At 37.7% G+C, this 27,280-nt stretch overlaps 7 protein-coding genes across 8 annotated transcripts; 3 read left to right on the forward strand and 4 right to left on the reverse strand.

Moving 5' to 3' along the window:
• Positions 1–318: 318 nt before the first annotated feature.
• On the reverse strand, positions 319–11,173 carry LOC132786311 (unextended protein). Its single transcript, XM_060792812.1, has 8 exons — positions 10,580–11,173; positions 4,476–4,797; positions 4,203–4,391; positions 3,915–4,130; positions 3,116–3,289; positions 2,406–3,051; positions 2,081–2,347; positions 319–2,021 (listed from the first exon to the last, which is right to left on the reverse strand). Exons 1-8 carry the CDS (start codon positions 11,029–11,031, stop codon positions 1,444–1,446), a joined length of 2,844 nt encoding a protein of 947 aa, XP_060648795.1. The 5' UTR covers positions 11,032–11,173; the 3' UTR covers positions 319–1,443.
• Positions 11,174–12,007: 834 nt separating this feature from the next.
• LOC132786327 (NHL repeat-containing protein 2) lies at positions 12,008–14,425 on the forward strand. The gene is made up of 3 exons (XM_060792834.1): positions 12,008–12,314; positions 12,369–13,573; positions 13,628–14,425. Exons 1-3 carry the CDS (start codon positions 12,056–12,058, stop codon positions 14,408–14,410), a joined length of 2,247 nt encoding a protein of 748 aa, XP_060648817.1. The 5' UTR covers positions 12,008–12,055; the 3' UTR covers positions 14,411–14,425.
• An 81-nt stretch (positions 14,426–14,506) lies between these two features.
• LOC132786364 (gamma-interferon-inducible lysosomal thiol reductase) lies at positions 14,507–15,965 on the reverse strand. Of its 2 annotated transcripts, XM_060792878.1 has the most exons (5): positions 15,882–15,965; positions 15,622–15,811; positions 15,174–15,335; positions 14,915–15,097; positions 14,507–14,855 (listed from the first exon to the last, which is right to left on the reverse strand). In XM_060792878.1, the coding sequence occupies exons 2-5, from the start codon at positions 15,724–15,726 to the stop codon at positions 14,604–14,606; spliced, it is 702 nt and encodes a 233-aa protein (XP_060648861.1). In that variant the 5' UTR covers positions 15,727–15,811; positions 15,882–15,965; the 3' UTR covers positions 14,507–14,603. The 2 variants fall into 2 exon arrangements, with proteins under 2 accessions (XP_060648861.1, XP_060648869.1); XM_060792886.1 differs by lacking the exon at positions 15,882–15,965 and having other exon boundaries at positions 15,622–15,864.
• Positions 15,966–16,080: 115 nt separating this feature from the next.
• Positions 16,081–17,482, reverse strand: LOC132786353 (ATP-dependent (S)-NAD(P)H-hydrate dehydratase). Its single transcript, XM_060792868.1, has 2 exons — positions 16,940–17,482; positions 16,081–16,875 (listed from the first exon to the last, which is right to left on the reverse strand). Exons 1-2 carry the CDS (start codon positions 17,264–17,266, stop codon positions 16,306–16,308), a joined length of 897 nt encoding a protein of 298 aa, XP_060648851.1. The 5' UTR covers positions 17,267–17,482; the 3' UTR covers positions 16,081–16,305.
• A 401-nt stretch (positions 17,483–17,883) lies between these two features.
• On the forward strand, positions 17,884–19,597 carry LOC132786345 (2-oxoisovalerate dehydrogenase subunit beta, mitochondrial). The gene is made up of 6 exons (XM_060792857.1): positions 17,884–18,220; positions 18,277–18,354; positions 18,423–18,669; positions 18,725–18,943; positions 19,003–19,095; positions 19,156–19,597. Exons 1-6 carry the CDS (start codon positions 17,985–17,987, stop codon positions 19,381–19,383), a joined length of 1,101 nt encoding a protein of 366 aa, XP_060648840.1. The 5' UTR covers positions 17,884–17,984; the 3' UTR covers positions 19,384–19,597.
• Positions 19,598–19,692: 95 nt separating this feature from the next.
• LOC132786389 (mitochondrial fission 1 protein) lies at positions 19,693–21,157 on the reverse strand. Its single transcript, XM_060792909.1, has 6 exons — positions 21,010–21,157; positions 20,874–20,941; positions 20,753–20,801; positions 20,434–20,601; positions 20,260–20,372; positions 19,693–20,024 (listed from the first exon to the last, which is right to left on the reverse strand). Exons 1-6 carry the CDS (start codon positions 21,052–21,054, stop codon positions 20,003–20,005), a joined length of 465 nt encoding a protein of 154 aa, XP_060648892.1. The 5' UTR covers positions 21,055–21,157; the 3' UTR covers positions 19,693–20,002.
• A 470-nt stretch (positions 21,158–21,627) lies between these two features.
• LOC132786301 (integrator complex subunit 3 homolog) lies at positions 21,628–26,560 on the forward strand. The gene is made up of 11 exons (XM_060792800.1): positions 21,628–21,950; positions 22,019–22,629; positions 23,200–23,833; positions 23,893–24,082; positions 24,145–24,356; positions 24,415–25,233; positions 25,299–25,456; positions 25,539–25,683; positions 25,739–25,864; positions 25,936–26,124; positions 26,186–26,560. The coding sequence occupies exons 1-11, from the start codon at positions 21,867–21,869 to the stop codon at positions 26,255–26,257; spliced, it is 3,240 nt and encodes a 1,079-aa protein (XP_060648783.1). The 5' UTR covers positions 21,628–21,866; the 3' UTR covers positions 26,258–26,560.
• Positions 26,561–27,280: the final 720 nt, after the last annotated feature.

Raw genomic sequence — 27,280 nt, forward strand, 5'->3', positions numbered from 1 at the left:
AACAATATTTAATAAATTATTACTGTGTACTAACGTTTTGTTATTGATTCTTAAAATTCAAGGTTAAAAACCTTGCATAATTTTGTTTTGCTAGATCAGCTTATTAACATACCCAGAAGTGACCCACAAAATAAACCATATTATATATTTTTAAAAATCTTGTACATTTTATATACGAATATATATAAATGTATATATATATTGTAAATATAAGGAAGTAACAAAGTAGCTCTAGTGACATTAATCTCCATTTATCTTGTAATAGTAAATATATATTTTTATTTATTATTATATATATATATATATATATATATATGAATTCTATAAAATTTTTAATTTATTGCAAGCACATGTTTCTTCAAATATATTTATGTATGTAGGTTCTTTGAAAGAATCTTTCAATAGATTTTTTTACCTAATGCCAAACGCTGGTCGCTGGAACAATTACCGAGCGTCACTCACATAATGCGATGGACACGTTGAAAACCAATAAACTTATTGAATTTATTATTGAAAGAGTTTTGTGTTTTTGTTGTTGTTTGTTTTGTGACTGTATTGTGTATATAGGCTTTTAATTTATAATCTACTAATTAACACCTTTAAGATAAATGAACAACAAAAGAGAAGTTTTCAACCTCTCCAGTAATACAAGTTACAGTTTAAAGAGTTTTATGCTACATGAAATGTGGTGGTGGGTAGGAAGGGGTTATAGAAGAATAGAGTAGTATATTATAGAATATAGTTAAGAGTTACGAGTTGAATGCAAACATTAAACAACAGTCGAAACGAAACTTGTGCAAAATTGGTAAAGTATATATTATTATTTGTTCACTATAATAATAACATTTTGTTTTAGACTCGACTTTAAACTAAACTATAAAAACATGTATGTGTATACTGAGCAATAAACAAATTTAACAACAAAAATCTAACTAATGCAGCGCGCTTCTATGCATTTAAATTTACAATTATTCATCTTTATCATTATCATCATTTGGAAGTAGAAATATGGGAGGAGGGGATTGCTAGCAGTGTTGTGTTTTTAATTTCTCTTCTTAAGTACGTATTTTATGAGGTAATATTTATGTTAATGCATGATTAATTTCAGAATACGAAATCATCTTTTTTGCCTACTTTGATCATAATTGTTTAGTTTGTATTATCTTTCTAGTCAAATGTAGCAAGTGATTGGAACATCATAATAATATCAACATAAATAACAATATTTAAGGAAAATGAAGCAAGCAATAGGTGTTACTCAATTGTTAGTGTAAATCAATCTATATGTATGTTGTATTATTTTGCAGCAACTAGGTCTTAGCGTTAATTTTGGGGGTGGTGTTGGATGTGCTCCGAATCCGAATAAGATTTCGTATTTGTATCCGAATCTAAAGACTTTCGTCGTTGTCGTTGTTTTTCATGTTATTGTTGTTGTTGTGGTGGTTATTGAGGCTTGGTGTGCTTGTTGTTTGCGGATGATTCGTTTGTTCCGTCGTCCGTCTTTGGCAATAGCGGTGTCGAGGCCGCCGTTCCATCCCTGTCATCGTTATCTCCATTCTGCAGATCACCACCCGCCACATCCGATGTGACCAGACTGCTCAACGAGGCATCTTCCGTATGCTCGGGACCATGACCACGTTGACCATGATGATGACCACTGGCACTGTTACTTCTATCATCGTGAGATATATCGTTGTTAGTCGGCGACGAAGCGTTGCTGCGAGTTGGTTTCGACAGACGTCTTGTACTCTGGCTGGCCGCAAGCAAACGCGGCTTATCATCTTCGGTAATGGAGTGCAAGAGACGCTCCACCTCATCGTCGAATGTTTCGCTGGAGAAAGTGCCCGACTTGCGACTCTTCTCCAACAACGTGGCCTTCTTGGCAGTCAAATATAAACTACGTTTAATTGCAATATATATCACATCGGTCGAGGCGCGCACGGAATAATCGGGCACGAAAGTTTGACGTATCTTCGAATCCATATTCAGCGACTGCATTGATCCCATTTGGCTGGGAGAATCTGCAATAAAATTTGGGTGTTATTAAGGCCTTCCATTAGTTAGCTATGTGACTGCTTACCAATGACAACGTTCTGCACTAAGGCTTGCGAGCCGAAATAAGTAAATGGACCGCTGTCGAAGAGCAGACCCTCCTTGCCAATAGTCACCTCGACGCGACCCTCGAGGATAAGTACGAAAAAGTCAACAGCTTTGCCTTGCGTGAATATAAACAGACTGGGATCATCCTTGCTCTTGCCCTTGACCTTGATGTTGTGGAACACGTCTTGATTAAGTAATCGCCGCAAGATCGGCTCCGAAATGATGTCCTTCTTGAACGCATCAACAGCTGCGAATTTCAAAACATGTTATACAAAATAAATACAATTAAATATAGCAAATCTTACCAGTGCTCAAGTACTGGAATGTGGCCAGCGTCAATTGAGGAGAAATGCGCACAGTTTGCGCCTCGCGACGCTCAGCAAATGCTGAAAAGTCGGCCTTTTTGTAACGATTGCGACGCGTCTTGGTGCGATTATCGACAAACACATCAGTCTCATCCACAATCTCGGCCTGAATGAGTTCCTCGATGACATCCTCCAGGGTGACAAGACCAACGGTTTCATAGAACGGATCACCGTCACCTTCATTGTTGACACGATGCACAAACGCGATATGTCCAATTGTGCCCTCCTTGAACTGATTGAACATAATGTCCAACGTGTAGTCCTCAAATACGAAATGTACGGGATTCTGATAAAATTCGCACAGAGTTCTCAGTGGCGTATTATCATCGGTGTCAACGAACGCCAAATCCTTAATGTAAAGCAGCGTGACAATGTTCTTGCGATCGCCATCGTAGACGGGAATACGCGAGTAGCCAGAGTTCATAATATCGGAGACAGTTTCAAAGTCAAGCACAGCATCGAGGGAGAGCATGTAGGCATCGTTGATGTGGGTCATAATGTCCGCCACAGTCTTCTTGCGCAGCTCCAAGGCACCAGAGATAATATTCACTTCATTCTTATCCAAATCATTGACATCGTTGGTCACCTAAAGCAAAACAAACAATTCTTAGTAAAGCCACACAAATTCAGGGGCATACTTGATTACTTACGCGCACAAGCTCCTTTAGGCGCTCGCGGTTGAACACATTGCCAATCTCTTCACCCAGACACCAGTCCAGGACACGTGAGATGGGATACGATAATGGCGCAGTTATGGCCATCACCGTTTTGGTAATCATGATGGTCTTGGCGCCAATTGCCAAGCCATGACGCGAGCACACAGCCTGTAAACAAAAACCAATTATTAAATGAATCGAAACAAATTAGGTAAAAAAAAAAGAAACCTACAGCCAATTGTAAGATACATCTATGATATCTATTTTAAGGTATTACAAATCAAATATGTTTCGAAAATAATTGTAAATTATTACAATAAAACTCTTAAGAACCAAAAAATTACGCTTTTTATATATTTCTTTACAACTTGAGGAGCATGTAGAGAAATTCTAAAATAGATGTGAAAAGCATGAATAATAGTCAACTTTGGTAGCCTTAGCTCTATTTAATTTGTATTATTTGTAAGAAATTTAAATGGTAAAACTTTTGTCTCTAAGTTTATAGTATTTGAAAATACACATTTCAGAGGATTTAGTTTTTGTTTTGTATAGTTTGGCTCATAAGTAGAATATTGAGTAAGTCAATCTACTAATTTAGTTTACAATTTTATACTAAAACCCAAACTATTACAACCCAAAACTATTATTGAAAAGAATAATTATTCATTAATTCAACATCCCATATTAGTAACAAACACATTTTTCTTCTGTATGTTATTATATAGTTTAAATTTATCCTTCTCTTAAATTGTTGCTGGATATTAAAACTGAAAGAAAAGAACTTAGAACTCACCTGAGGTGTGATTTCACCAAAGAGCACGATGGCCAGCGTAGAGAATATAACGGCAAAGAGTCCAGAGGTCAGACCATCCAGCAGAATGGTAAAGGTGGAGTTAACCAACACATTACCCAAGAGAATACTGCACAACAGATAATTACCTTGATCTCTGACCGGTGCAATTTTGGCGGCATACTTTCTTTCTTTTTCCGTGCCAGTATTGCGCAATATCTGCAATGCAAAATAAATATCGTTGTTTAATCTAGTCAACATCAAATTTAATAAATGCTAGACTATACACACCTTTAATTCGGTACGATCCATGGCCATGAGACCCAGATTGAGACCAGAGAAGAGGGACGAGAAGGCCAGACAGGTGAAGATGACCACAATGGCCAACCAGACTGGCAACAGTGGCTCATGCGTCTCCAATTTCATCCAGGGCGAATTGCCCTGATGCTCAAACGGGATCGTCTTTGAGGCCAGTCCTTGCTGTTCAACGTTAAATAAAATAGATGATATAATATATTCGATTGATTCGATTTGTCATGACTCATGACAGAGTTGTGCACTTACGCTGACTCCTTCATCAATCTTCGCACACACGTAAAGTCCTTTCTTGGAGGGCGGCACGTTTATCGTGTAGGTCGCCGTGAGGCCATCGGGAGACACCTCCGATGGCTTAAACGTTTCCGTAACAGGCTTCAGGCATGGTCCCTGATAGCCACTCTCCTCGTTGGTGAAAGCAATCACGGTGTTCTGCTTGAGACCAACTCCGAACATTCGGATGGTTTGCTCTTTTTCGGCTAAAATACTGGGAATGCCATCGTTCATCTCGGAGGTGCCATCCTCCAAACGCATTCCAAGAATCCGAACTGCATCACTCGAAAGTGCAAGTCTGAAATCGAGAATGTGCAAATTAAAATTAATTAAACAATAAGCTTTTTTTGATTTGTTAAATATACACAAATTAAAATATACTACTTTATGTAAACGATTAAAAAGTAAATGAATTCAGAAATCCAGAAATGTTCAAAAAAGTTCCACAATCACAGAGATAAATTTTCTTTAATAAGGGATATATTCAAACATTTGATACAATATTATTTCTACATATTTGTTAATTCATTAATTGAATTCAAAAATTCAGTTTACTTTATTGATTAAATCGCTAATTTCTCTAAGCCGAAAAATACCAATTGGACGTCTGCATAATAATATTTAACAGTCTGGCATATTTGTGGAAATATTAAATAAAAAATATGTATATATTCATCTCAACATTGGGCTACACATAAATAAAAGATCGTTCGATTTATGTGTCTAGTCCAATATACAAAAGTTAGAGGTTGAGTGGGAGAAAAATAAAACACAATTTTCCTCTGGACGCTTTTGTGTCAGCAATGTGGCATCTATATAGAATTACTATCTATACAATTAGCTTTAATATACATATCAGACGTTAGAGCAAAAAGACAGATCTGTAGAAAATCTCAATTAATTCAACCCAGACACTAGTTGGCATAGAAACAGAACGCTAACATCGACTGTGCTAATTTAGCTTTCAATTTGCCCATATTTTATTTTAAGTTGTCTACTCCATATACAAACATGCAATATACTATATAATCGATCTATTACTGTTGTAGATAAGACAGATAAACGTTGAATTTATAAAGCTGGAAAAAGTGTCAAATACAGAGAATTTGCCAACAATCACTGACCAGTTGTTGTTGATGGCGATTTAAGAAGGCTGTGACGTAGTCATTACGCACTTGACGTATAGAATTATGCAATAGCTATATCTTGAGATAGGTGCGAGAGTTCTCCTACGTAAATAAATAAAATGAAATTTGAAATTCGCCAATCAAACCGGATTAAACCAAACAGTGCTGCATCGGAGAAAACCAAAAAAAAAAAGATAATCTTCGTCTCTTTTTTTTAATATTATTTGGAGTCGCAAGTGAGAATTGCGCTTGCGTCATTTGCGACGCGTTCTTATCGTTGTTAAACGTTATCGTTAACAAAATACTATATGTATACCATCGTATATCTCATTCGATCAAGTGCAAAGACAATCATGTTCGTCCCCTTTAATGTGTGCTCAAGTGTGTTGAGTCCAGGAGCGTATCAAGAAGGTTTCAAAGTGGGCCCTTGATCAATACGTGACGCTACAATATTTATTTATTATTAGTTTATATCTATGGTTAGCATCATGCGTTCATGTATTATCAAATACAGATTGCATACACTCGTGTTGCCAACACAAACATGCCTCCAAATCAAATTCTCAACTCTTGAATTTGGTTGTGGGAAAGTCACGTAATTAAGCTTAAAATATACAAACCGTATAAACAAGTTTTTTTTTTCATTGAATTGGAAGAATTCTCAGCCGAGACACTCTATCTTTTTTTTATTATACCATAATTTTGTAATAAAATTTTATTCTTAGTTGAATTTCTTGATATATAGGTTTTTCCTCCACAACCCATAATTTATTTTGCTTGCTTATTTGACAAAATTTCATTTCAAATATTCTGCAATAATTTACTTTTTCAATATATATAGATGATTTTACTATACATTATTAATAGTTTCAATCTATAAATACAAATAATGCTCTGAGACTGAAAAAATTACATTATTAGAATGTTGCATAACTTTCCATTATTTATACATTGACATGTGAGATAAAACATTGCAAAGTAAACACACTTGGTGACAGGTTGATAAGACTGCAATTTAGTCAAACAAAAAGTAAGAGTGCTTTAGTCAAGATTATACCGCGTTCTATATAAGCAAAACAAAGGGTAACTTGACTTGTGTATTGAGAAACTTGTCTATAGCATTTAAGAAATCGCATGCAAACAAGTTATTGAAAGTTAGAGGCAGATGAAAAGCAAGCATAGATGAATGTCTGGATTTTTTCTAGTGAAATAAATGATATTATTATATAGAATATATTATTTTATTAAAAAGCTTATTATATGGGAACAAATATTTAAGCAACTAAAAGAATTAATAACTGCAATAATTCCCAATCGCCAATGACTCCTTCTACATACATATCAAATATTCTATATATAAATGAATGTAGCCCCATAATCACTTTTTATGCATTTTATTTATAGTCGCTAGTTATTTATAGTGGACATTCACCCAGAATGCTTATAAATTGCCCCAAATCTAATGGTGTCACGACTCATCCGACAAACCCTCACTTTTTTTTTGAGGGGTCAGGGTCAATTGATCACTTAAGCCATAGAAGTCTCAATGCAAATGCGTTGATTGCCAATCAGTCAAATTAGAGGCTGAAGTGAAGGGGGTGTAGGGATGCTGTCATGTTTATGACAATCTTTTTGTCAATTACTTCAATTAGTTGGCGCCTCGCAATTCTATTAAAAAAACGTGGTCAAAATCTTTGGGACACGGGTCAACTTAAATTAAATTATTTATTTGTATGGATCAATTTAATTAAGTTGACACCGTGACACCGCATATGCGTAAGTATGTCTGTATGTAAATATGTGTGTGCGTGTGTGCACATATGGGTGCAGAAGAAGTAATCATTAATTACAAGAGTAGTGTGAGGAGAGTGGAGAGCGAATCGCTAACGCAAGCATACATTCGCATTCGTTCACACATATAATCAGAAAACAATAAAAAAAAAAACAAAAAATCCTCGTTCGCACCAACCGAATCCAGATATTTGCGGTTTTGAACCGCAAAGCGAAATTTAGAATTAACCGACACCATGGCAATAATGATGTTGTTGCTGCTGTTGGTGTTGCCGCTTTTGCCGCTGCTGCTGCTGATGCCGTCCGTTGTTGTGTTTGGCAGTTTTGAAAACATTATAAGAGTGCACACACATACACTTTCACGTAATATCCATATGCTTATACTTGTACAAATCGAAGTACACATGAATGGCTGTGTGCGTGTGTTCAAGGTGTATATATGAATGTGTATTGATTTTGGTGCGGCTTCATAAGGTACACCTGTGCCCTATGTGTGTGTGTGCACATACACATCAATGCTCATGTGAGTGTGTGTGTGTGTGTGCTAAGTCTGTTAACTTAAACTCAAACGTGCTTGGCTGGCTGGCGGTAAGAGTGGCAACGCTTAAGAACGAGAACACATGAGTCATTAGTGAAACTGTTTGCAGTTTTTTCTTTGACGTTTCTGCGAACTTTAGGGCTGTGGATTGTGTGTGGATCGTAGGTTGTATTTTTCTGCGTTGCGTCGAGAGTATGCTCTTAGTTGTGGCGCTTATTTTAGTGTGAGCGTTTGTCCATACACATTTTAAAATGATCATAAAATTGTATAACCGCAGCGTGCGCGCTGCTTTAACCAAAAAATGAAAAAAAAAGAACAAATTTTGTGAAGCAATATTTTGACTGTCTTTTATTATCTACCGTGCCAGACATGCTACATATACAAGCGTCTGGGACGTATACACATACATACATTTATAATAAATACGCAAGCATTTATATATGTATGTAGAAATATGTCCAAATACAAATGTACATACGTACATTCATTTGTTTGTATGTGTGTACATATTCACAGTATGAGCAGCAAGGAATGGCGATGTTTTTGCATACTTAAAGCACGTTAAAAATAGAATTTTTGGCAGCCGACTCAAATATGAACCATACATACTTATGTATGTACGACTATGAATATGTATGTATGCCAGTACGTGTGTCAATATATATAATATGTCTGCAAACAGATGATATTCCGAATTGACATGCATGTCTGCGCACAAACATACAAACAAATATAACACGCATACGCATATGTACACATACAATGTATGTATGCATATATTTAATTATGCATTAGAACACGTACATATAATCGCGTCGTTTTGTCGTCAAAAGAATATTTGGTGACCTCAATAATTTCAATTTTCACTTCAGCGAATTCTGATTTGAGGATTTATGAAAGCAACAAGTCAACGAATTTAGGCGCAAATCAAAAAACAAACAAAATCCACACGCATACTAACACATGCATTCAAGTTCTACATCTGCATGTGTGTGTTTTTGTGCTGGTATTGTGCGTTGATAAACATTGAATGATAACAACAGCAAGAAATTGAGTCAGAGCAGCCTTCATCGCGAGAGAATAATAATAAAGTAAATAGCATTATCGGTACAACGAAAAGAGAAGCGTCCACACTACAGCAGAGCTGAGATTGCGTGAGAGGCAGACGATGACGACGATTGTCCGTAACCAGTCCCCCATATTGTACACCCATTAAAAGTTCGACACAAAAGAGCGAGTACTTTAACCACTCACATGTACATATGCATATACGTATGTATGTGTGCATACTACAAAGTTGTTACAATAATAGCTATTATGCTCAGTCAACAATATATTTTAACACAACTAACAGTATAGAGCGTAACTTTTAAAATTATATTTTAAAAATTACGAGGAAATAATTTCACTTTGATTTTTAATGCTTCCATTCAATAATATATTAGTTAAAATATAAAATAAAAATAGAAAACTTATTTTGTTTAGATTTAATTTAAAATAGGTTTAGTGTAATTCATTTGCTTGAATTTAATTATTTTATTAAAAATAAATAATAATTTATTATTATTTATTTATTATATTATTATATACCTATCATTATATTACCCATGCTCAATTTGTAACATTTTCTGCCTACAACACTCATTATCAGACTGCGATTCCAGGGAAGTCTTCTTGTTTACCCCTTGTACACAAACTGGATAAACAGGGTAGATACTATATGCATATATGTAAGAACTGGCAAAAGCAATTAATCTTTTATTAGTCATGTTCGTCTCATGAATACATATAATTCATCTTTTGCTTTATCTGCACTTTTTTTATGACATGCAAAGGCAATGCTTGATTTTTCTAGGGTATTTCACAAGTCGAGACAATTTTTGTTTGTATATTTTGTGATCAATTACCACGTGTTAGAATAATTAAATAAAAATTAAATATTTAAATATGAGAAATCAACGTATGCATCACGAGCGTAAGTTGCAAAACATTGCAATCGCTAATTTTAAATATGCTGAGTAAGATTAAAAACTCTTATGGATTCCAATTGTGGATACAATGACTGCATAACTTCCAATTAGTTGAAACATGCCTCCCCTCTTTAATAAGAATTCTAACTTTCATTTTAGTAGAAAGACTGTCAAATGAATATAAAAACTAGTTGAGGGAATTTCTATGTCATTTCCATTTTTTTATGCTGATAAAAATAATCTAAATGGCCTATTGGAATATCCAGCTTTTGGAAAAACATGAAAGCTTTCTGGAGAATGTGACGAGAAGCTCAATGGTACCACGTATTTTATAGTCGGTCACTTATTTGATTTTCGATATTTATACGTACAATTAGACATGCTGTGCTAAGAATATCAAAAAAAAACTGAACCAAATAGATACACATAAAGCAGCTCCAGAAAAGTCCACCAGCTAAACTACTTATACGTCTTATTGGAAGCATATATATAGATGTGTGCGTGTGTGTGTGTGTGAAGATGAAAGCCTCCTGCCTATTACGCATACATTCGTACAATTTTTATCACGCACACACACAGAGAACAACATGTCCATGAATATGAATGAGGCAGGTGGAAAGAATTTAATTAATTTTTGTTTCAAATTAAACTTGCCTTGCGTTCGTTTCGGCAACTTTCGATCCCTTCAATATATCGACATCGGAGTTGGCATTATTACTATTTAAAGTATTATTATGATTATTATTATTATTGTCGTCTGACCGCAGATTTTGTTGTTGACTTTGATTTAATGGTGGCGCACCAGCAGCAGCATTAACATCATTTGCATAAGCACCGAAGCCCAAATGAATACAATGTGCAAACGCAAATAACGCAATTATGAAAGCAAGATTTATGCTATTTCTTTTCGTTGTTGATTTGGTTGTTGGGCGACTCTCCAATAAATCTCCCCATAATAATTTTGACTGTGCAATTGATTTTCCATCTTTCACACGCGGCGGCATCCGCAAAATTGTCGAATTGTTGCAAACGATTTTTGCTGGCTGGCACTTTGACACTTTAGTCCGATTCTGGCATTGTTTTAAACACTTTTCACTTTTTTCCATAATACGTTGTTGTTTTTGTTTTGTTACTTTTATGTTCGTAGTATTTATGAATTAGGTTCCTCAACTAATTTGACAAAAATACGTCCGAGCGATTTGTTGGCACAACACACACGTAAAGCTCCAAGAAGCAATATGCCGAGTGACTTGTTTTTTTTCTTTTTGTTTCCTACGAAGACGAGCTTTTTTAAAGCTGCTTTATCTTTTAGTGACTGACCATAGCTCAACATTTCATAAATATACGATGGAATATACCAACATACAGAAACCGCGAGAAACGCCACATGGTTACACTTTCAAAAAGATTGCACAATTTACAAAGAGGCTTGTGTGAAGGCGCGCCATTTTGAACAGGAATCCATTGATTCAAAGACCAAATAGTCCCTCTAGAAGATTTATTTCTCAGATCGACTGTCCCTTTCAACTTATCAGATTTTTAAGATCAGAATAAAATTATTCTTATAAATATTAGATAAAAAACCGAATATTTTCCGGTATGAAATCCGGTGAAGCAAAGATTGGTTAGACTTGCAGTATAAAGCTCAAAAAGAAACGTTTTAACGAAAAATATAGTGCCGTTCAGTGCATACTATTCTATAGAAATTCTAATTATGTATGTTCAGAATCATCGTTGTTAGTAACAACTTGTTACTATGAAAATTACAAAAGACTCTTTTACATATCAATGTATTTCTGCTAAATATGGCATTAACATATTTGTAATAATAATACCAAATAGCTTAACTTAAACTCTAACTTGGCATTTTAATTTACCTTATTTGCTTTCAATTGTATAAATTTGTAAAAGTGCTTATTATTGATCATAACTATACAAATATTTTTTATGTAATTATGGCTATTGCTTTATGGTAAGCGTATTTGTTAATTTAATATTGTCAATTTATTGAAGATGTCAAACGAGAACAGTGTACTAGTTAAAATAAAATACAGTTAACAGTGGAAATGCAACAAGCGGATACCAGGGATGCAGTAAAATGAACGGTCACCTTTATAGCTCATAATATTTATGTGTAGTTTCTTAAATGATTTGTTTTGCCATTTTTGGTGTTGGGTGTTGAAAATATTTACAAATCACAACATGGATTGCACAGAGGACTTAACTGCCATCGACATTGTGACATTTATCACCGACGAACTGCAGCAAAACTATCGCAATAGCAGTGGCCCCAATAAAGCGAAAGTCTTTCAAGAATTCCTCGAACGCTGGGACTCCAAAGACAATTCAATTGCCAAAGTGAAAGCGCTGCAATTCGATTTCGAGTCGGGTAAGCTTTGCTATTTACCCTAAGCGCATTTTATTGATTGCCTGTCTGTTTTAGATTTGGATTGGTTTAATGTCAGTCGCCCTTTGTCAATTGCTAATTTGCGGGGCAAAGTGGTCCTTTTGGATTTCTTCACATATTGCTGCATCAATTGCATGCATGTGCTGCCCGAGCTGCGTGCGCTCGAGGAACGCTTTCCCGTCGAAGCTGGCTTCGTTGTGGTGGGCGTGCACAGTCCCAAGTTCGAGAACGAACGCACCGCAGCGAATATTCTATCCGCGGCCCAGCGCTATGGCATCAAACATCCTATTGTGAATGATTCCAAGTCTGCTTTGTGGCGTGCACTGAGCATTAGATGCTGGCCATCATTGTTTGTCCTTAGCCCCGATGGCTATCCCATGCTCTTGCTGATGGGCGAAGGCCACGGCGAATTTCTGCATGACTTTGTTGGCGCTGCACTTTCGTATTTCGACGCTCGCCAAAAGATTGAGCATGTGAGTTTGCCGTTACAGCTGTCGACAGATCTGCAGCCTGCCTCTCATCTACGTTTCCCAGCGAAAATTGCGCGTCTGTCCAATCGCTATGCCATCGCAGATGCGGGCAACAATCGTGTGCTTGTCGTCAGCGAATCGGGTGTCGTAGAGCATAAGATTGGTGGCCTGGAGGCGGGTTTTGTCGATGGCAATTTGTTGGCCGCACGCTTTAACAATCCCCAAGGTGTGACATTTCTGGACGAGCACACACTAATTGTGGCCGACACGGATAATCATGCATTGCGCCAAATATCACTGCAAAAAGGCAGTGTCGAGACTTTGGCGGGCACTGGACAACAGGGCAATGAACGCGTTGGCGGAAAGCTAGGACAATTGCAGCCCATCTCATCGCCCTGGGATGTGGCGGTATTTCGAACACGCGACATGGACATGTCCTTCCATGTGGATGAGCTAAATGTACCGGAGAAAACTATTGTGCTCATTGCCATGGCAGGCACACATCAGATTTGGGGCTATTTTCCCGAAGGCATCATTTGGTGGAAGTTTAAGAAGTTTGAGCCACGCTGTTGCGTTTCGCTAATTGGCAACGGACTAGAGGAGAATCGCAACAATTCGTATCCACAGAATGCAGCATTTGCGCAACCTTCTGGTTTGGCCTTGTCCAAGGACTTTTTGTTTATCGCGGATAGCGAGAGCTCCAGCATACGCAAGGCTTCGTTGGTCGACGGTAAAGTGATGGCGGTGGTTGGAGGAGATCGAAATCCACAAGTGAGTATTGAATTGCAAACAATTAAACTTTAGGTAAATATATTTTATTTATAGAATCTGTTTGCCTTTGGTGACGAGGATGGGAAGCTGTACAATGCCAAGCTGCAGCATCCTTTGGGCGTTGCCTATAATCACAGCGATCACAAGGTTTATGTGGCCGACACATACAATCACAAGATCAAGGTCATTAATACGGAGACGAACGTCATTACCAGTTTGGTTATAAAGAATCAGGAAGACAACAGCGTGCTGAGTTTTCGTGAACCATCGGGACTTTGCATTGATTCAAGTGGCAAACAATTGCTGGTGGCTGATACAAATAATCACACAATACATATCATTGATTTGGCAACATTGACAGCTCGTCGTTTCGTGCTGGACTTTAATCAATTGACATCATCCACCAGCGAAATCGATGCACCACTTGGTGCACCTCGTTCAAGTGGATTACAGCTATTGAAGCAGCTGCCACTATTGAAGCATTCGAGTAGCACGCTGCAATTCGTCATTAAACTGTCGCCAGAGCTTAAATATACCCCAGAAGCGCCGCAAAAGTGGACAGTGAAGCGCATAAGTCCAACGTTGGAATTGAAGCAAACAAATGGAGTTTTAAGCGACGGCAAATGCACGCTGCAAGTGAAGCGTTTGAAACCTGTGGAAGACAGCAAAGATGTGCTGGCCATTGAGTTTTCGCTGAGTTTGTGCGATGCTCACAGTTGCCTTATCAAGCGATTTTCAGTGTCCATCGATAGTGAAGCTGCTGTGGCTGGCGAAGATGGTGGAACACTCAATACAGAGATTGCCATCACTGTGAATCACTCCAACATAAGTTTGTGATTTACTGTACTGCATTTATATCTTTGTATCTAACCGAGGATAAATAATCCTGACATTGTTTTGTATTTATTAACTTGATTGTCAACACACACAACATACCAATATAAAAAAGAACTAATATTTATTTAACAATTGTCCGTGTGTAGGTAAAAATTAAAATTTACATTTATATTTTGTCAAATAAAATATAAAGCTAAAGTTGTGTGCAAAACTTCTGCGTCTGCTCTGTGTTTCCGGCTATCTTGCAGACCTCTGAAAGTAGATCCTTTAAAATCGATGCTTGTCTGCCCTGAGAACCATCTAGTGTGATGGTTGGAATGAAGGTAACTGGTGGCCGCAGCGCATGCGTCGCATCTCCATTGAGTTTCATCAACTCAGCTCCATGACTGCTGTCATAGCACTTTTGAATCAGGTCCAAATTTTCCACATTGTGCTGCTTGGCACACTGTTAAAAATAAAGCAGTGTCATTACAAAAATATATATTTGAGGTGTTTGAAGACAACCTTTTGCATAGCCTCTTTAGGGTGTCGGTTATCATGTATCATGCAGGTCACCACTTCTAGTCGCAGCAGAGGATCATCGATAATTTCAGCTGCGCAAGCATGATAGGTGTTTGCCTGACATTCCGTTAAACCATGTTGACATTCAAAAGTGTATTTACCTTCGCTGTCTGTGGCAGTGTGTGCCTATTGAAAAAATGGTAAATATTTGCATAACGAGTTGCAGTTTGATGTAATCGATAAACATGCAAATAATACGCACCTTGCCATAGGGCACCAGCTGCACTTCCATAATAGGCGCTGCCACTTTGAAGGCGGGCAATAGTTGCTTGGTGATGAAGAATTTGGAGTCGGGGCAGAGGGCTTCATAGAATACCATCACGAGCACCGGTGCTCCGGCAGCCCGACGAAAACTGGGTTCATCCTATGAATAGAAATAAAACTTGTTTAAGCCATTTTAAAGTTTGTGCTGGACAAGATGGCTGTGCAATGTTTTCAAAATGGTCACACTGGCTAGCGAGTACAACCGCCCGGCTGTAAAAACCCAGCTGTCCGCCCTTATCAAGATATACGTACACAAACGAACAAACACAATTGTAGATACACACACACACACACACACGTTGCACACGTAAATACAAAACTATCTTTTTTGCTTCCATGGATGGTTGCACTTGAAAACACAGATACAACAAAATGTGTGGACTTACCGTTAATGTCAGCAGTGGATTGTACAAGAAAATAATACGTAGCAAGAGTCCCAGAACGATAATTAGAAATAAAATGATAAGAATTCGTTTACGTGTGGCTATCATTTATCCGATTCATTAATTAATCTGATTTGTGCAGTATGTGCAATCCGTAACAAAGTCATATACGACTAAATAGCAGCTAGCCTAACTGCAAAGGCGAAACAATTGTTTTAATTAGTAAACAACACAGCATTTGTGTCAATAATAAAAATGCAAACCTCTTCTACAAAAAAATATAGAGGTGTAGAATTATCGAAGGTACCTATCGAAGTATCGATGCATTGTAAATCTTAACATAGATTCAAACATTCAAAAAATGGCCACCCTACAACTGTTCACTATGTTAACTACATCAAAGCAGAGGGAAGATGTGACCACGCAGTTTTAAGTTTTGCCGCCATCATTAAAATTCACATATTAAAAGGATACTAAGGAGTATAGTTTTAATTCTTTACGAAAATAACAATCAATAAATTGAAAAATAGGGCACATTTTTGCAATACCCTGTAACTTAAGCAATCGCGTAATTAATGCATTTTTCTATATACGGAGATCAAAGGCTATAAAAATCCGAGTTTGGCACGTTTGCAAGGACTTTTAAAATGCAGTCCATTTATAAAGAGAAATAACACATTTTGTGAATTATGAAGTACTTTCAAATTCCACTTTAAACACGGACGATATCTCATTAATCATATCACTTGCTACCATGCTGCGACCGAGCTTTTGAAATGCTGCCAAATTGAGTCTCTTCAGAAAATAACTTGAGGCACAAGCAGCCAAATAAGCGGGGTTGGGTTGATTCGACTGCAGTGACCAATAAAAGAACGTGGCCAGTGAACCGCTTAGTAAATCTCCCTGTCCACCACAACGACGCCCAGAACCGCCAACTGGCATCGTATACACTTCACTCGTGTGTGGTATATGAATCTTGTCGTTGGCACCTTTCTCGAGGATGACAACACCATTGCCAAGCCGTAACATCTTTTCTCGAGCCGCAGTAGCGTCTTGGCCAAATAAACGTTGAAATTCAATGGCATTTGGCGTCAATATGACGTTACGTTGTCCACAAATTAGCTCAATATTATTGTTCAATATGAACAATCCATCGGCATCTACAATGAGCGGTTTGCCCATTGCGAGGCACAATTTAATCACATGTGCGGCGGTTTTCAAGACACCTAAATCGCGTCCTAAACCGGGACCAACGACCTGTAAATCAAAAGATGATCTCAATGATTAAAAGGTCAGATAAATACTGATGTCAACTACATACAACAACATGCAATCGATCGATCCAAGGTTTAATTTGCTCTACGGCATCTTCGCGATCCAAAATCGGATGAACAATTAAATCGGGGCTATAGGATTTAATAACTGGCGCCGCTTCCGCATGACAAAAAACATGCGACAAATCAGCGCCCACTTTGATCGCAGATATGGCCGCAAAATAGGGGGCTCCAGTGTACTCCAGGGAGCCGCCAATGACGCCAATACGACCATATTGACCTTTATACTTGCCATTAGTCAATTTGGGAATAATAGTTCTGAAGATGGTCAGCAACTTTTGCGTATGCACTGGGATTTCTATTATTTTCGACATTTTTCGTTGACGAGTTTCAATTGGATATTATAATGAGTGAAAAAAGCTTGTTGAGTGCTGGCGAAATAATAAAAACTTGAAATAATTAGGACTCAAGCTTCAAGCAGCGTAAATCAATTTTTGGAACGGTGTCAAGAAAGAAGCAGCATGTCATTGGTGCAAATGCATCGATAAACAGCTGACGCTACTGCAATGGCTCCACCACCAAAGTGGCAAATCAGCTGATTTGTATTTACAAATATAGAGGAAAGATTGTAGTAAGTTTATAGTCTAAAATGCAGAGAATGAAAATAAAACATCCTGGAAAATTACAGATTTAACTTGCCTGCGTTTGTATTTTAGCACGATATCAATAAACACAGTGCACTAATTCGATTGGCAATAACAGTCGAGCTTTAATAGTTAGTACTAGTGGCATTCCCGCAAGCTAGCAATCTGCGCATCTGCACTAAACGTGCAAGCAATTATAATTACAATATTAAATAATTATTACATTTTTTTGGCTTCAGACAATGGATGATATTGCAAATTTTTTTAAACAATTAGGAAAATATCGACAGCATAATAAGAAATATCGTTTATGTAAATTCAAATGTTGCTAAAAGTGATCGATGTGGCAACGCCTCAACATCTGATCGTGCAGTCGCACTGTTGCGTAACAGTGATAACAACTCATTTTGGTTTAATATCCTTGCTGTAAACTTTAATAACTGCAATTATGAAAGTCTCGACACTTGCCCGCGGCTTGTTTAGCGCCATCAAGACGAACACCGCATCCCTGACCCGCTCACATTTCACATATTACCCCACAAAACTGTCGTCTGATGGCTCCACTGGCAACGCGCAAAAAATGAACATGTTCCAAGCCATAAATAATGCTATGGACTTGGCCCTCGAAGAAGACAAATCGGCATTATTGTTTGGAGAAGACGTGGGATTCGGTGGAGTTTTTCGGTAATTAAACATAATACAATAATAAAAACCAATTACTATTTTTTCCATTACTGCAGTTGTTCAATCAATCTGAGGGATAAATATGGCAAGGATCGGGTTTTCAATACCCCATTGTGCGAGCAAGGAATTGCAGGGTTTGTTCAAATTAAATATTTAACTTCTTTATATAGTTTATTTATGTATTGCTTTGTTTTCTATTTAGTTTTGCAATTGGCGTGGCAAACACAGGCGCCACGGCAATAGCTGAGATCCAATTTGCCGATTACATTTTCCCAAGTTTCGATCAAATTGTGAACGAGGCTGCCAAATATCGTTATCGAAGTGGCGGTCTATTTGATTGCGGTTCATTGACGTTCCGTGTGCCTTGTGGCGCTGTTGGCCATGGAGCCTTGTATCACTCGCAAAGTCCCGAAGCGTACTTTGCTCATACCCCTGGACTGCGTGTTGTGGTAAATATTATTGAAATTTAAGTGGGGACAGTTTTAAAAAATATATGCTTTATAGATTCCTCGCGGTCCTATCAAGGCCAAGGGCCTGTTGTTGGCTTGTATTCGTGATCCGAATCCCTGTATTGTGTTTGAGCCGAAAACTTTGTATCGCGCTGCTGTTGAAGAAGTGCCCACGGCTTCGTATGCTTCTGAGTTGGACAAAGCGGACATTTTGCGCGAGGGAAAAGATGTCACGCTTATCGGCTGGGGCACTCAGATCCATGTACTATTGGAGGTAAGTCCAAAACCACTGCATAAACAACATCACTCTTAATCTGTTTAACGGCTTTGTAGGTTGCAGACATCGCCAAGAAGCAATTAAACATTGACTGCGAAGTCATTGATTTAGTGTCCATCTTACCGTGGGATACGAAAACAGTTTGCAATGTAAGCGGCTTGATTTTAAACTAATGAATGATCTGTATGCAGAATTGTTTGTCCTCTTAGTCTGCCAGCAAAACTGGTCGTGTAGTTATTGCCCATGAAGCGCCATTTACCCAAGGATTTGGATCTGAGCTGGCCGCCTACATACAGGATAAATGTTTCTTGCGTCTGGAGGCGCCCGTCAAGCGTGTCACCGGTTGGGACACACCTTTTCCTCATGTCTTTGAGCCTTTCTACTTGCCGGACAAGCATCGCTGTCTTGCTGCTGTCAAGGAGATTGTCAACTATTGATTGATGTAATGCAATAGCAATACTAGAAATCTATTCGAAACGGATGCATTTATTTACCGAACTTTGCTTTAAATATTCTCTAAGTTTATCTATTTTGTTGTGCCTGCATGTTGTCTATAATAATTTCTTGTTTTTCTATATGTTAAGACGACACTTCAGCATAGCTGAATAATAAATATTAAACATTTAAAAAGCCAATCTCAAAATGCTCTTATAAATTTCCAAACCGATTTGTCGCAATTTCTGAGTAAAATATCGTGAATCAGATTCAAGTTCTTTGCATGAAACCACAACTAAATAAAATTAAGATTGTTTTAACGATGAGAATAACAATATGAAGATTTATTGCGCTAGCATCTTTGGTGACGCACAGGGCATAATATATCACTTTAAATATACAATAGTTGTTTTCTTTTTTTTGCACGTAACAATTTTACTTCTTAACTATTTAATTACAAGAAGAAAAAAAGGGTTTATTATTTAATAATTGGAATAATCGGCGCGCAATGTTGTTGTGCTTAATTAACGTCTCCGCATCGTGATAATATATAGTGAAGTTGTGTGTACATTTTTGGGAGGGAATTGCATTCCATTTTCATTTTTCAAAAAAACTATTTCACTATTTTTCGCGCTTTTGTTTACTACAAGAGAAGTGAAAAGAATAGGTTATTTTAACGACAGTTGATACGTTTAATTTTAAATAATTACAACCTAAAAATTTGCTGGTGTTTATAAATTATGAAAGTTTTTGTAATTATCTAATATATGTACTATTTATATACACAGAATCACGTCTTTGGAAACATAAAATAGGATGTTGTTGTGAGAAGATGGAATATACTTGTGACTATAACAAGATTAGAACATATATTTTACTTTCGAGCCATTGCAATTCCCAATCCCAGGATGCCGCCCAAAACGAGCGCAGCTCCTCCAGCCACCGCCATGCCCTTGGCTACTTCCTTGTCGCTTTGTTTTTTAATGTATTCCTTTAGGAGAAACGTTTATTAATAATGTGCTGCATTGCCAATCGTTAATTATGCTACATACTTCTAATGAGCGCACTTGATCATTCGATTCGATTTCCAGAAATGCTCGACAATATTTCAGACCCTCGGCATAGTTCTTGATGCGTGCATTGCCAAAGGCCAGATAATAAATGTAATCACGTCTGCCTTCCGGATGAAGGCGTGCAAGTTCCTCCAAAATCATGACACCCTGTGAAAGACGCATTAATTTAATTTTAATACGTGTCGCAATTGCAGCTGAACTTGTAAACAACACACATATCCACACTAACAAACGTGTATATGTATGTGTGCAAAAACACTGCAAAATATGTGTGCGAGTATGTGTATGTGTGACTCACCTTTCTAATGTCGTTGGTATATCGACTGCGAACCAAACAAAACGCATATCTAACAAATAAAAACAAATATTTGCTTATTAATAACCACTTAAAAAAATAATATCATGCACTAGGCACATACTCAAATTTTGTTTCTGTTGTCACCTCGCCATCGAGTTCGTGTTCATGATTGTATTTGCGTTCGAATCTCTGCAACAATAGGAATTTATAATATAATGTACATATGCACAATAGCCAATGACTAAACCAATTCACACCTCCAAATCCTCCTGGGGCACTACTTCATTCAACAGCTCCTCCATTATTTACTCAATTTCACAATACTCTCTTCAGTGTGTGTGTATTATTTATTGTAATTTTTTTCTTTTAATGTATTCAGCAGTGTGACTAGCATTTGTAATTGAAAATATACTATTTTAAGGTGTAAAATATGCCAAAACATATACCAATTACATCATTACTAATTGGTCACTCTTGGCAAAATGAATATGGCACCGTTATCTATTTGCCTGATGAAAAAACTAAATTTAAACCTATTCACTTTATTCTGAGGCAAAGAAATTTTGTTTTTCCCATAATAAGATAAATGGCCGCTCTAGTGTCATATACTTTGCCGTAACTGCCAGTCATGATTTATAGTAACGAGTCAAAAATTAGATATTAGCTGCTTGTATTTATTTTGAACTTTTTATGGGGTTTGTTTAAAATGTATATCTGCTGAAGCTCTAATAGGCGTTTATATTATTTATTTGAAATTTCCAATTTGTATTTATCACTGCATGAAACAACACTAGTTCATTTAACATTAGCGAATTCTGGCAACTTTGCTACTATTCTCATATGGCAATGTAAAGTGCTAAGTTGGCAGCACCATTTTGGGCAACCATATTTTTTCTGTCTACCAACCAAAACAGAAATCGCAATCTAGTTATGGTTTATTAAATGCTGTTTGTTGTACAAATTAAGTTTCGCATTCTTTCAGTTCTTGTCGCTACTGAATGGATGAATGAAATTGTCTATTAACTAAAACTATCATATCAGGTTTAATCAAAAAAGGAAATACTCAAAAGCATTAAGTAGTAGTTATCTACAAAACACACTGCACACTCTGCAAATGGAGCAACAGCAAAAAAGCGCAGCTCACGTCTCCAAATTGTTTGTCTGCACGGCCGTCGACTATAAAGATGAGATCGAAGAGGTACTTATATGATGTGGCAATCGCGCAATGTTAAGAATTCACAAAACGCTCGCATCTTTTTATTTCAGAAATTTGAACGTTCGTACGTTAACCTGCAGCAACAAATTGCGGGACTCAGTGATAAGGAAATGCACGATATGCTCTCGCAAGTTGTTTGCAAGGATAAACAGCATGAGGAGATCTCCATCGGCTTCCTGTACATCATCCTAACGGATCCAACCATGGCTGCCAAAACATATCGTGACATTACACTCGTTTCCCGCGATGGCATGAGCGTTATTGTTGCAAACCTTACGGTTTTGGTGGCCGAAAAGTATGCCAAACTCACAGATACGGCGCGCAGACAATTAATCTGGGTGCTGCGCGAGTTCGTGAAGCATCAGGTGCTCAATGTGGAGAACGTCATCTGGAATTGTTTGCGGCAAGCGGGCGGCGGCGATGTGTCGCATAAAAATCTGTTTTTGGTTGAAAGCCTTTTGGACATCTTCATCGAGTATCGAGCTTGGCTGGAAACGAATCCATTTTTGGTGCAGTCGACAGTTTACAGTTTCGTGCGCCTCATCGAGGATCATGCCAATCCTGCCTTGCTGCCGCTGCGACAAAAAGAGGTCAAGTTTACAATTTCGTTAATACGCGATCGTTTCCACGAAATTATCCCTCTGGGAAGAGATTTTGTAAGGTAAGCAAAGCGCGACAACTTAAAGAACAGTTCGTTTATGTGCAAAAAACAATAATGTAGCAAGATTTCACATTTGTTTATTATTTACAATAATTTAATTCATTCAAGGAAATGACTTCAACAATTTAATTTCTTTTCGTTTGAAAGTCCTAACAATTTTAAACATTTTAATATCTTATTCAAATTGTCTTTTAATCAATTGGAAACTTAGTAAAACTAATGGTTGAAAGCCGATTGATAAGTGCACTTTAAAAAGGCAAGCAAAGTGAAATGATCCTTATAAATTATTTAAATCAATCAAAACATTTTAAAGTTAACTTGGTATTAAGTTTGATTTTCTTTAACGATTTACAACTTTGAATATTTTAATAATGCTTTATTAAACTATTCATACCTTAATATAAATTTGCCAATACGTTTATATAACTTCACCAATTTAAAACCTTTTGAACGTGAAAATATGAGAATTTAATTATTATTTAAAGTGGTGCAGCATATAACCGATATTCACTCTATATACACATTTAAAACTTCAGAGCATTAACTATATATTCTTTTCTCTTTTGCTAGGCTTTTGCAAAACGTTGCACGCATTCCGGAATTCGAGCTTTTGTGGCGCGACATATTGTACAATCCGAAGAGCTTACATCCGACATTTAATGGAATTTGGCATTTACTTCAAATACGGACTAGTCGACGATTCCTGCAGTGTCGGCTGCTGCCCGAAATGGAGCGTAAGCTTCACTTTCTCGCCTCGAACGTGAAATTTGGCAATCAGAAGCGGTATCAGGATTGGTTTCAGGACAAATACTTTGCCACGCCCGAATCGCATAGTTTGCGTTCCGACCTCATTCGTTTCATCATCAATGTCATACATCCCACAAATGATATGCTATGCTCGGACATTATACCACGTTGGGCCATCATTGGTTGGCTAATCTCATCATGCACAAATCCAATTGCTTCGGCGAATGCAAAGTTGTCGTTGTTTTACGATTGGCTTTTCTTCGATCCGGCCAAGGATAATATCATGAATATAGAACCTGGCATTTTGGTGATGTACCATTCGATACGAAATCATCCGTTTGTCAGCAGCACATTGCTGGACTTTTTATGTCGGATTACCAAGAACTTTTACGTTAAGAATGAGGATAGAATAAGATTGGGTGTGTATAATTCACTCAAATTGATACTCGATAAGCAGGTGAGTTAAAAATAGTGTTAAACTATGATAAAAACTTTATTATAAATGTTACTTTGCAGGTCATTCCAAACTTACATCCGCTCTTTGAGTCGCCCAAACTTGACAGAGAGCTGCGTAATTTGATACGCGAAAACTTCCGAGAGTTTGTATCGCCAGTTTCCAATATGCCACAATCCATGTACCCAGTGACGCATTCAATTCAAGCGCCTATCTTTAAAAAAGAAGCCGATCAACGATTGCTGCCAGGTGGTAAGTTGCAGAGTTGAATTACTCCAATGCAAATTTTAACTTTCTCTCATCGCTTTGTACAGAAAACATCGATGTGGGTGGCGTACCATTTGCGGCAAACAGTGGCAATGTTTCGCTGGTGGATGAGGACAACAAAACGGCTATTGCGCCGGTAGAAAGTGTGGAGCGTGGAGAACAAGAAGCTGTATTCAGCGACGAGGACGCTGAGAATGTGGGCAGAAACAATAAAACCGATGAAAACACGGATGACGACGACGATTTACCGCTGTCAAAGGTTTGAGAGCATTCAATTAGTAAATGTGACACTCAATTAATTAACATTTGTCTTGTAGGTGCGTCTTAAAGAGAAACCAGTACCGGAAAAAGTTGAGTTGCCGGATGCAATTGCCGAATCATTCGAGATATTTGTGACGAAACGCAACTCCTTTACATGGGAGGCATTTTTGAAAGACTTTCGCACGCTACCCGCCTCCAATGTGGATGAAGCGCAGCTCAATTATGTGATCTCAAACACGGTGTTGATTCTACGCGAAACATTGCCACAACAGAACGTATTCTCAGAGAGCAAAACGGAGGAAAAGTTTCTCGCCAAGAGCATTAGCTATCCCTTGTATGGTCTATTTCGATTTCTCTATGAGAACGAGGACAAGAGCAAGAAACCATTTCAAACGTTACTCTCTGAGATCTGCGAACGTTTAACCGAAACGGGCTATTTGCTATTGTATTTCATGAAGATCCATTGTAAACTGCAGACACGCAAAAATGTTCAGCAGGCGTATCAGTTTAAGACAACGGTTTATCGACAAATCTGTGAAGCAAACGATGAGAAAGTTGCCGTTTGTCTGGTGCGTGATTTGGATCTGCTTGAGAAGGAGAATACAATGATCTACTTGTGGCTGCTTCCCGACATTTATCGCGAGTTTAAAACCATTGCCATCAATAATACAGATTTGTTGCGCATAACATTGCGCTGCATCGATGCGAAGAATGTGCGGGACATTATGTATTCGATTGCTCAAGGGAAGCTAACGATCTTCAAGCAGGATGGTCTGATCGATTGCATACGCGATAGCCTGGAGTACGAGACATATGAACAGTTTTGCCTATGGCAGCTCATTCAAGCACACGATGTGCCTCTTAAATGCATACAGGTGAGCTTGGATATTCTCTCACTCTCTTTTAAACAGGCAGCGTTATAATAAATTGTTTTAAATAGGATTTACTGCCGGAACTGGAAGCTGCCAATCATCCAGAGGCGCTAAGCCATTTGCTGTTGCTGTTGAAGAGCGAGGAGCCCACAAATGAAATAATCCGGCTGCTGCTTAGCAGGGAAGCCAAGTCCAGAGGCGATCCCTTTGTCACGTCCGCATTAAGGTAAGGTTACTTGTCTTAACTCATTGAACTACCAACGCACAAACACTTCGAAATAAACACCTTTTCTCAATCTTTGCAACAGGTTTTGGTGTCAGCGCTGCGAAGAAAAGCTGTCGGAAATAATCGCTTCTCTGCTCACCTCCAAATACCCGAGTTCATCGCCCAACAAACGAAAGCGGCCTTCGAAAGGTAGCTCCGCTGCAAGCAGCACCCCATCTGCCGATCATGTGAGTTATTGCCTTATTAAAACTAGAAAATTCACTAATGTGTACTTCTTTGTAGGTATTAAATCACCTGGAGCATTATAGAAGAAGCTGTAGGCATGGCACGGGAACAGGACTCTATGTCCATGACATGATGCAGCGAGCACTGCAATCCGCATATTCGCACAGCAATGAAAGCACAAAGGTAAAACCCTTTAAAATGAAAGTATTCCGAATTTAACTATTATTTATTAAATCACTTCGTTCGTCGAGCAGAAACAGTTTAGTGATCTGTTCGCATTGGCAGCAGAGGATGAAACGACGGCTGTTGGAAGAAGAGGGGGCAGCGGACGTGGACGCAAACAGCCTGTAGGCAAAAAAGACTCCAATAGTCATAGTGCGGGGAACAAAAAAAATTCGGATGTTGTGAAAACAATTTACTCATCTGATGAGAACTCCAGTGAAGTAAGAGCAGGCTCAAATCTTTATTAAAAAGCCTAAACAACTAATTATACTATTTTCGCAGGAGGATTGGTCCAAACACAAAGTGACACAGGCGGCAAAGAAGAGAAAAAAAGCGATTAATGATTCCGACTGACAGTGTCCAAGTTCAGTTTCAGTTGCAGGATCCGTTTCAGTTTCAGGTTCAGGTCAATTGCAGTCCTCGGTCTTAATCGGTTGCTTTGATGATAAACAACATAATTACATGAGACATGAATATGAGTTTTTTCATGAAATTGCTTAAGTTCGCAAACAAAACAAAAAAAAAATGAAAATGATGGTTTAAGATTTTATCAATTTATATAAATTAGTAAAAACCAATTGTAGAATTTTTTGAATGTTGAAATTGTAACGTTATATTTTTTTATTTTTAATAAAAATAAAAGAAACCTATTCTACATATACATATATATATATACATATATATATAGTCATAATTATACATAATGCAAATAAAAATCTGTTTTCACTGCATTTGGAGGATATTTGAAACATTAATATGATAGATGGCGCTATCATCATTAATGAATTTGTGTTGTGTTTCAAGCATTGAGCCTTCCTTTCACAATTACGCAATCGCTGTGATACATGCGGTAGATGGCGCCATCACTTCACCATCACCTACATACGAATAATACTTATTGCAATAACTTTAATTTGCATAAATAATGTACACCAATATGTACAGCTCCATATATTTTGTGCGATTGACAGCTGAGGCGTGGAAGGTTAAACTCACGACTCTTTGTTCACGCTGGATCAGTTGAAATGTATACTTTATGGGATCGTAAATGCCGCCCTCTGCCTCTGTTACATACCAATGGGCGCCGCTGGTTACAACAACAAGTACACACACATACACATACACAAATGCATGTATCAAAAGTAGTACGCTTCAAACTCGCTCAGTGTTTTGATCATTATGAATGAAAAAGAACTGGTAAAATTCTCTCACACTTGTACCCACACACACGCACAGAAGCATAACAACGTTAAGTTGGGTTTCTTGGGCTGCAAAAGAGCGAAGCTTTTGGGCCATTGACTCTCTTTGGCTCTCTCTCTCAACTCTCGCTTGACAATGGGAAGGCAAGTTTGAAACAGCCGAGCCGAGATCAATGTT

Source organism: Drosophila nasuta, chromosome 2L (assembly GCF_023558535.2).
Source record: "Drosophila nasuta strain 15112-1781.00 chromosome 2L, ASM2355853v1, whole genome shotgun sequence".
In the NCBI taxonomy this organism is placed as follows: Eukaryota; Metazoa; Arthropoda; class Insecta; order Diptera; family Drosophilidae; genus Drosophila; species Drosophila nasuta.

Bases quoted from the DNA above. Each gene is read 5' to 3' on its own strand.
- LOC132786345 (XM_060792857.1), top strand. From the start codon at position 17,985: ATGAAAGTCTCGACACTTGCCCGCGGCTTGTTTAGCGCCATCAAGACG. The intron at 18,221-18,276 runs GTAATTAAACAT...CCATTACTGCAG, and splicing joins GGATTCGGTGGAGTTTTTCG to TTGTTCAATCAATCTGAGGG. The intron at 18,670-18,724 runs GTAAATATTATT...TATGCTTTATAG, and splicing joins CCCCTGGACTGCGTGTTGTG to ATTCCTCGCGGTCCTATCAA.
- LOC132786389 (XM_060792909.1), bottom strand. From the start codon at position 21,054: ATGGAGGAGCTGTTGAATGAAGTAGTGCCCCAGGAGGATTTGGAG. The intron at 20,942-21,009 runs GTGTGAATTGGT...CTATTGTTGCAG, and splicing joins TGCCCCAGGAGGATTTGGAG to AGATTCGAACGCAAATACAA. The intron at 20,025-20,259 runs GTAAAATATATG...CTTCTCTTGTAG, and splicing joins GGAATTGCAATGGCTCGAAA to TAAACAAAAGCGCGAAAAAT.
- LOC132786327 (XM_060792834.1), top strand. From the start codon at position 12,056: ATGTGTAGTTTCTTAAATGATTTGTTTTGCCATTTTTGGTGTTGGGTG. The intron at 12,315-12,368 runs GTAAGCTTTGCT...TGTCTGTTTTAG, and splicing joins GCAATTCGATTTCGAGTCGG to ATTTGGATTGGTTTAATGTC. The intron at 13,574-13,627 runs GTGAGTATTGAA...TTTTATTTATAG, and splicing joins GAGGAGATCGAAATCCACAA to AATCTGTTTGCCTTTGGTGA.
- LOC132786311 (XM_060792812.1), bottom strand. From the start codon at position 11,031: ATGGAAAAAAGTGAAAAGTGTTTAAAACAATGCCAGAATCGGACTAAA. The intron at 4,392-4,475 runs GTAAGTGCACAA...AACGTTGAACAG, and splicing joins AGATTGATGAAGGAGTCAGC to CAAGGACTGGCCTCAAAGAC. The intron at 3,290-3,914 runs GTGAGTTCTAAG...TTTTGTTTACAG, and splicing joins TTGGTGAAATCACACCTCAG to GCTGTGTGCTCGCGTCATGG.
- LOC132786364 (XM_060792878.1), bottom strand. From the start codon at position 15,726: ATGATAGCCACACGTAAACGAATTCTTATCATTTTATTTCTAATTATC. The intron at 15,336-15,621 runs GTAAGTCCACAC...TTCTATTCATAG, and splicing joins ATCCACTGCTGACATTAACG to GATGAACCCAGTTTTCGTCG. The intron at 15,098-15,173 runs GTGCGTATTATT...TTTTTTCAATAG, and splicing joins AGCTGGTGCCCTATGGCAAG to GCACACACTGCCACAGACAG.
- LOC132786301 (XM_060792800.1), top strand. From the start codon at position 21,867: ATGGAGCAACAGCAAAAAAGCGCAGCTCACGTCTCCAAATTGTTTGTC. The intron at 25,234-25,298 runs GTGAGCTTGGAT...TGTTTTAAATAG, and splicing joins TGCCTCTTAAATGCATACAG to GATTTACTGCCGGAACTGGA. The intron at 26,125-26,185 runs GTAAGAGCAGGC...CTATTTTCGCAG, and splicing joins CTGATGAGAACTCCAGTGAA to GAGGATTGGTCCAAACACAA.
- LOC132786353 (XM_060792868.1), bottom strand. From the start codon at position 17,266: ATGTCGAAAATAATAGAAATCCCAGTGCATACGCAAAAGTTGCTGACC. The intron at 16,876-16,939 runs GTATGTAGTTGA...TTTGATTTACAG, and splicing joins TCGATCGATTGCATGTTGTT to GTCGTTGGTCCCGGTTTAGG.